We start from the raw sequence: 7,062 nt of genomic DNA on the forward strand, positions 1-7,062 counted from the left end.
CTCAGGATTTCCATTCTGGAAGAAAAATCGATTTATCTCTGAAATTGACCGAGTGATCGCCAACTTTCAGCTTTTTGGGATCAAGAATAAAAACCTCAATTTATCGTCGATTTTGATTTCATTTGTACCCAGGAATTTGAATCTTAGAGGATGAGAATTGATCGTATGGCACTTTCCTTATGTATTTTGACCTCAGGAACACGAATCCGTCGTCCAAATTGAGCTACGATCGTTTACTTCCGAGATATCCTCAAATTTGTGCCAAAAAAGGCGAAAAAATGGGGATAACTCGGTCATCTTCGCAGGTATATCAATTTTTTTTCTCATTTCGGATTTTTGAGCTCAAATTACATTAATATAGACTAAAGAATCAATTTTTTATTCTCGACCCCAAAAAGCTGAAATTGGGCGATAACTCGGTCAATTTTAGAAATAGATTAATTTTTCTTCTCAATTTGGATTTCTGAGTTCAAAATACGTAAGAAAAGTGCAATACAATCAATTTTAAAAATACTTCATTTCTGACCCACAAATCAACATTTTTTTTTCGGGTCTGCTATGCTATTCTTTTATATTTTGATTTAAGGAATCCGAATCCGGAAGTGAAATTGATCTGTCCATTCAATTGATCGAGTTATTGTCAATTTTTTGCTTTCCGAAGGTGAAAAATCGAGGATATCTTGACGGGATTTATTCCCAACTCAATATAATCGACGTGGTCGTACAGTTGCGAAAGAACGGCTGTTCTTTGCCTGCGGAGTGCAGATGTGGATTCAATTCCGATCCTTCAACAACCGGAAATAGATTGTATATTCGCTAGAAGATGAAATGAATTCGCATCAAGGCTGATGATCGTTGACTTTAACCGTGAAAATTTTCGGTAAAATTGAATGTGGGAAAAAAGAAATTCGGTACGCATGTACGTTCATCCGACGGATTCGCGACGACGTCATTTTCAGATATTCAAATTCCGTATTCGCCCGTTTTTTGATGCATGGAAATTTATTCATCACGATAAACTTGATAAACCGGGGATGTAAGCCAAATCTCACCTATAACAGTCTTTACATTCTTATACCGTAACTGCTGCTGCTGCTGCCGCCGCGCCGGTCCTGCTGTTCTAATAATACGTGTGAGACGCTGCAGCGGAAAAGCTGACATTTATTTTTCCCACAGTTCTTCAATCGCAAATATTTCTCCCCTAATTCGCATTCAGAAGACCCGAGCACGCGAAGAAATATTTCCCACACCTACCGCTCAACAATGCACGTTCTATCCGTCGGATACAAAATCAGGAAAAACAGAACATTCTTGATCTCAAAATAAAATTTCCACCGAAAAGAAAACGACACGAATTTTATTTCAAATGTATGGAGCATTCCATGCCAAAACGACTACTTCGAACTTTCAGATTTCTCATTCAACGCTGTGTCTTCTACTTTTATTTACGGTTCTTCGTAATCAAGAATATTCATCGGAGAATAATTAGTTTTCATTTCTGCATTAGAAATTATTCGCCTTTTTGCAAATAAAAAAATTCAGTTATCTCTGATTCGAAGATTATAACTTTTGAGGAAATTATCGAAAATCCCAGACGAGCATCGCACCCGTATACGTGAGCACATCTGTAGTACTATATACCTATAGGTACGTAATAGAAGGTTGCACATGTGCGTCGAAGAAAGTTCCACAATATATCGTACGTACGCGTTTTTACCTGCATCAGGTGCAGCGATTAGTATTTTTATTACAGATGTTACGTTATTTCATGTTACGTTAGAATCACCCGTACGTACGTACGTAGGTACGTAGATACAACGCAACACACACACGCTCTAATATCGGAAGTCAGAAGCTTTGCGGTTATCCAATCCTTATGAACAATTTCGCACACTCAATTTCACATTTCAATTTTAAAATTATTCCCAGTCTCTCGAAAGTACACGCGTTCCGTTTAATTATCATTGCCGTGTAATGATTGTGTTCTCTATTAATGTAATCCATCAGAATATATGTTTCCTGAATTGTATTATTCTCATTTTATCCTGTTCTTTTTTTTTTCTTTCTTTCTTTTTTTTTTTTCTTCTTGCGAGTGTTTCACCCGATATAAATTACAGTTTTACAAGTTACAACACACGTATTTCAATGTTTTACCTGTGTTACGCGTACAATTCTGATTTCCTCAACCCGGCAATGGAAGTTTCTTTGCGGCGCGCTCGAACTACACAACCACGGTATTTATTATACGTGTGTGTACTCGAAGGAAACGGGGAATGGGTTAACTAACTACTCATTTTCCCCGTATAAAAGCAACCATCAAAAAGAGATCTTAATTCAGTACGAAGTAACTTCAAGAGTTAACGTTCGCGTACAGCCTTGTGCATCATGGGTAAATACACGGAAAAGTTGAAGGTATGATACCAGACTTATAGCTACGCGAGAATACGAAATAAGCAAAACTACTGCTGAACGATATTACAAATTTCTCAACTGTGCAATTACTCGCTCACCTTTTATCGCCCGTTATAATTACCCTGCTTCATCCTCGCGCTCTCAATCCCCCAGATTCTCGTCCTGGTCTTCGGACTGGCGGCGGTGGCGTCGGCCGACGGGGAAGCCGAAAAGGAGAAATCGGGATCCTCGGTCGACGAAAAATCCAAGCCCAAACGGGGTCTGGAGCTCGGTTACGGGGGCGGTTTCGGGGGTCACGATTTCGGGGGCCACGACTTCGGCGGTTTCGGAGGTTTCGGGGACAGCGGGGGCGGCGGAGAGGCTCACGAGGAGCACATCTCCGCCATAACTATCACTAAGGAGAAAAAGGTCCACGTACCGGTGCCCTATCCCGTTGAGAAGCCGGTCCCCTATCCCGTCAAAGTCCCCGTCAAGGTCCCCGTCGATCGTCCCTATCCCGTTCACGTTCCCGCTCCTTATCCCGTGACGGTGGAGAAGCACGTCCCTTATCCCGTGGAGAAGCCGGTGCCTTATCCCGTCAAGGTGCACGTCAAGGTCCCCGTCAAAGTCCCCTATCCTGTCAAAGTACCGTACAAAGTACCTTACCCGGTTCACAAGCCCGTTCCCTATCCCGTGAAGGTTCCGGTCGTCGTCAAGGAACCGTATCCGGTCTACATAAAGGAACATCACGAGCATGGATCGTCGGGCGGCGGATCGTCGTTCGGTGGATTCCACGGATTTGAATCCTTTGGACACCACTGATGATTGGCGGTAACGCACCAATCGACCTCCACTTCGTGAAAAATAAAATTTTGAAAATAATAATTTTTTAGGCTTATTCGTTGCGACGATGGTGTGATTGATCAAAAAAAAGAAAGTCACGCTTTTTCATTCATTCATTCCATTATGTCTTTATAATCCTTGTAGAATCGATCGCTAATTAATTACTGTCGGACATGATTTGGAATTCAATTGTCCAGGACTACACAGTGGATAAACTCTATCAGAGGATCCTGGATGAAGCAGATATAAAAAAAGAAAAAAAAAAGAAAAAACTACTTTCCAACAGCGTGAGAAAAATGTTACAGATAATGATACGTTAGAGACCCCTTTGTAATCCTGCCGTTCAATAAAGATATACGAAAAAAATTATACTCCTGATCGAGAAAATCGTGAGCCTGATATTTTTTTCTAGTCACCGATCGTCCCAAGAATCGATCGAATGCAAGATAATGACTAAAATTACCGAATTATCTGACGCTTACCTTAAATGCGCAGATAAGTGAGAAGCGACGCATCCACTTAAGCACACATTCGCACACACCACAAACACACTCGTTGAACACGGAGTGAAACACAACGTATACCGCTAAACTCGACGAGGAAATACCCGAGGACACCGTCGACTCGCTACGAGGTACGGCGCAGAACTGATTTCGTATATGGAGTGACGATTTTCGGATGTAATTTACGAACTTTGACCCGTCTCGTGAGCGTCACCCTGTTAGGCGGTCGGGGGATTAGTCCCCCACGCCTCGCTGCTCTTTGTTGTCATTCGAGTGCGATGCCCCTGCGAACGACGAAACGGGAGGAATCAACGTTGTTGTCGGTTCGGGTCTCTCAAGGTCGGCGAAACGAAAAACAAAATCGTTGCCCTCGGATATATAGACCGTTGCTACGAGGAGAGTTTTATCATTCCAAGTAAGGAATAGTGTGGATATTCGGGAGCCGGTGACGTCAGCGGAAATGCAACGTCACGACGGGTCTATACGTACATACACGCGGTTCGCACGGAGCGTGGATACCTCGGTGGAAATTTCGGTCATCAATCATTTCGACTGTGAGATAGACGAGGAATTAATTACACAGCGAGTCAACGCAAATTTGAGATTCATTGAATGGAGCTCGGTAAAGGGAAGGGGGATCGGGAGCATACAGAGATGGATTACCAGGAAAATCTTACGACCGGTTACTTCGAATACGCATAATGCGGACCGATGAAAAATTTATTCGCGATCGCTACGTACAGGAGAAACTTTTTTTCGTACAAAAAAACGATATTATGCTACTGGTTTTGCGGCGTCCGACGTCCGGTGGTCATCCCCGGTCGATTCGGTCGCCTCCGAAGCAGTTGAGGGTTTTTCCGAATCGATCCGCTTATCGGTCGCAACCGTATTTTCGGCCGGTTCTTTGGCGGTCGTTCCGGCATTTTTGAGCGCCAGGTATTCCCCCACGGACCCCGTGGTAGGGTTTTCTTCGGCTTTTTCTTTGGCGGATTTTTCGGATGCCGAATTGGCAGCCGGGGACGTTGAGGCAGGCGTTGCAAGCGACGACGCGTTCTGAACGAGGTTGGTACCCGGGGAATTGTTGAGCCTTGCGAGCCGCTGCCTTTCCCTCAGACGTTTTCTTATCTCCGATTGCATCTTGGACTCCTTTATCACGCTCTGAACGTCGTCAGTCTGATAATAACGCGTTGCCCACGTTTCGGCGCTCTGCGAAACTTCGTCCTTGTTGGAAGGAAGAATCGCCTTTTTCGTCTCAGTCTTTGGATTCTTATCCTTAGCTTCCAGACCTTCTATGTCGTCGGGATAATCGTCGAGGTCAATCAGTATCTCCGAATCGGTCAGCTTGTCGTCGTCGAGTTCGGATTTGTCATTCGACGTGTCGACCTTCGCGATTTTTCCTAAGGCCTCCTCCGATTCAACGTTTTCCGTTCGTTCGTCCGGCTCTTTTGCCGAATCGGAAACCCCTTTCGTTGCCGAACAAGCGGCGGCATCGACGGATCCCGCGGTGTCCTTGTTTTTGGACTCGTGTTCGGACGATTTTTCGTTGGATACCGCGGCGCCGTTCTTTTCGGTGGTGTTCGACTGCGAGTTGGTTTTCAACTTTCGAAAAATTTCAAAGTCCGGCGCATCCTTCGGCGATTCGTCGGCCGGTTTTTCTCTTCCACCGGAGGATTCTCGCAACGAATCGCCGGGTTGACTGGGAACTTGACGCGGTCCGGAGGAGCCCGAATCCAAAGGTGACGCTGCCTTCGACTCGCCTCCGACTACCCCATCGCCTACCGACTGCTCCGCATTTTTATCACCACCGCCACCCGCCGATGTCAAACGTTCCGAGATCCGCTCGTTTTCCAATCTCTGATTTCTTCTGTTCCCCTGACCCGATTCGTCGTCGCTTCCGCTGGACAGTAGCTCTATGGTGGTCGTAGGTTCGAGTACCAGTACCACGTCTTCTTCTTCGGATATATCTGGACCGCCTTTGGTTGTCGCTTTGTTTTTCTCAGCTTGCCGAAAACTTGAATCCAATTCCTGCAGTTTGTCTTGAACCGCTTTGAGACTTATGTTGCGATTCTTCGCTCTCATTTTCGACATGTCCGAGACGCCGGATTGCGAATTCGGGTTCGACGTGCTGGTCTGTACCACACTGGTCGTAGTCGTCGCGGGGATGATATCCTCCTCCTTTCGGATAAGGGCTCTGATAGCCCTGGCCCTCATCTCAAGTTCCAGCAAATCCAGCAGACTCTCGCCATCCTTTTCCTTCCCTTGGTCTTGATCGGTCTCCTTCTTCACCCTGATCTCGCCTTCGGACTTCTGCAGCTTCGACTCCGCCTCCAACTTGACCTTGCTTTTGACCTTTGTCCTAGATGTTTTCCCCTTATCCTTGCCACCCGATTTCTCCGGTCTGGACTTGGATCGAGTCTTCTGAGTCTTCGACGTCTCATCGTCTTTCGCTCCAACGTCCGCATCCGACATGTCCCCCCATTCCTCCGTATCCGATATTATCTCCAACGAAGGTCCTTGACAAAAAGAGAATTTGTGTTAGCAAAATTCCGGAGGGCGGGCGTTCGGAATCCATAATGTATGGCTTCTCGTAGGATTTCTGCTCTTTACCAGAGTCTTCGGAATCATTGGAGTCGGATGACTGAAGCATCGGCTGTCCGCTAAGAATCGACAGGATACGTGCTCTCGACATTCCGCTTAGCTCGTTGGCGCACCATTCCTCCAGTTCGCTCAATTCCATCTTCTGAAATACAGAAGTGCACGTTGCAGTTGTTTCGTTGTTCGTTATTACTTATTCCCTCCATATTCAAGTCGTCCGAATGCCTACTTTAAGGACTTGCGGCAACATCATTCGCAGCTTATCGCTCTTCACCGCGATAAAGAGTTGCCGGGCCAATTCCCTGCGGTCCATTAGATATTCTTTCATTGGTTTCAGATCCAGATTGTTACTCTCATCGTCAGACGACAGCGAAGACGTACTTTGAGAACTACTGCTAGTCGTACTGCTCGATTCCTGGAATTTTATCACACTGTACTTCTTTTTTCGCCTTTTCACAATTCTCTTTTTAGGTTATTATATTAATTCGTTGTATTAGGATGGGTTCTCGAGGCTCGATTTGAGTCGATAACCCTACGAAGACTCGAAGATTTACTGTCAGTTTCATCGTGTCAAGTTACCTGACTTCGTTTTCTAAATTTTTTTGGTTTATTCTTACGTTCCGACATTCTCGGTTACAAGTGACCAAACTTTTAGCCAGCTCTAGCTCGAGTACATCAGCCCCACCACCTTCGAGTCAATGATTCTGCGCATGTGCACGAGATAATTCTC

The 7,062-nt window shown here is 45.3% G+C and overlaps 3 protein-coding genes across 4 annotated transcripts in view; 1 reads left to right on the forward strand and 2 right to left on the reverse strand.

Annotated features, from left to right (window-relative positions):
* LOC105690974 overlaps nucleotides 1-3,905 on the reverse strand; it is a 108,590-nt gene extending 104,685 nt beyond the window's left edge. The window contains exon 1 of one of the 2 annotated variants that reach the window (XM_048656368.1): nucleotides 3,717-3,905. The gene's annotated coding sequence lies outside the window, so the exon portion shown is untranslated. Of the gene's footprint in view, nucleotides 1-2,830; nucleotides 2,965-3,716 lie in introns of those variants that run through there. The other variant, XM_048656367.1, reaches the window with a different exon arrangement.
* LOC105690975 (tetra-peptide repeat homeobox protein 1-like) lies at nucleotides 1,537-3,315 on the forward strand. The gene is made up of 2 exons (XM_012409179.2): nucleotides 1,537-2,412; nucleotides 2,566-3,315. The coding sequence occupies exons 1-2, from the start codon at nucleotides 2,386-2,388 to the stop codon at nucleotides 3,211-3,213; spliced, it is 675 nt and encodes a 224-aa protein (XP_012264602.1). The 5' UTR covers nucleotides 1,537-2,385; the 3' UTR covers nucleotides 3,214-3,315.
* Nucleotides 3,906-4,443: 538 nt separating the features above from the next.
* LOC105690979 (protein IWS1 homolog A) lies at nucleotides 4,444-7,044 on the reverse strand. The gene is made up of 4 exons (XM_012409183.3): nucleotides 6,912-7,044; nucleotides 6,562-6,747; nucleotides 6,345-6,477; nucleotides 4,444-6,250 (listed from the first exon to the last, which is right to left on the reverse strand). The coding sequence occupies exons 1-4, from the start codon at nucleotides 6,957-6,959 to the stop codon at nucleotides 4,512-4,514; spliced, it is 2,106 nt and encodes a 701-aa protein (XP_012264606.2). The 5' UTR covers nucleotides 6,960-7,044; the 3' UTR covers nucleotides 4,444-4,511.
* Between the last annotated feature and the right edge of the window lie 18 nt (nucleotides 7,045-7,062).

This window comes from Athalia rosae, chromosome 5, assembly GCF_917208135.1.
Source record: "Athalia rosae chromosome 5, iyAthRosa1.1, whole genome shotgun sequence".
NCBI classification, from domain to species: Eukaryota; Metazoa; Arthropoda; class Insecta; order Hymenoptera; family Athaliidae; genus Athalia; species Athalia rosae.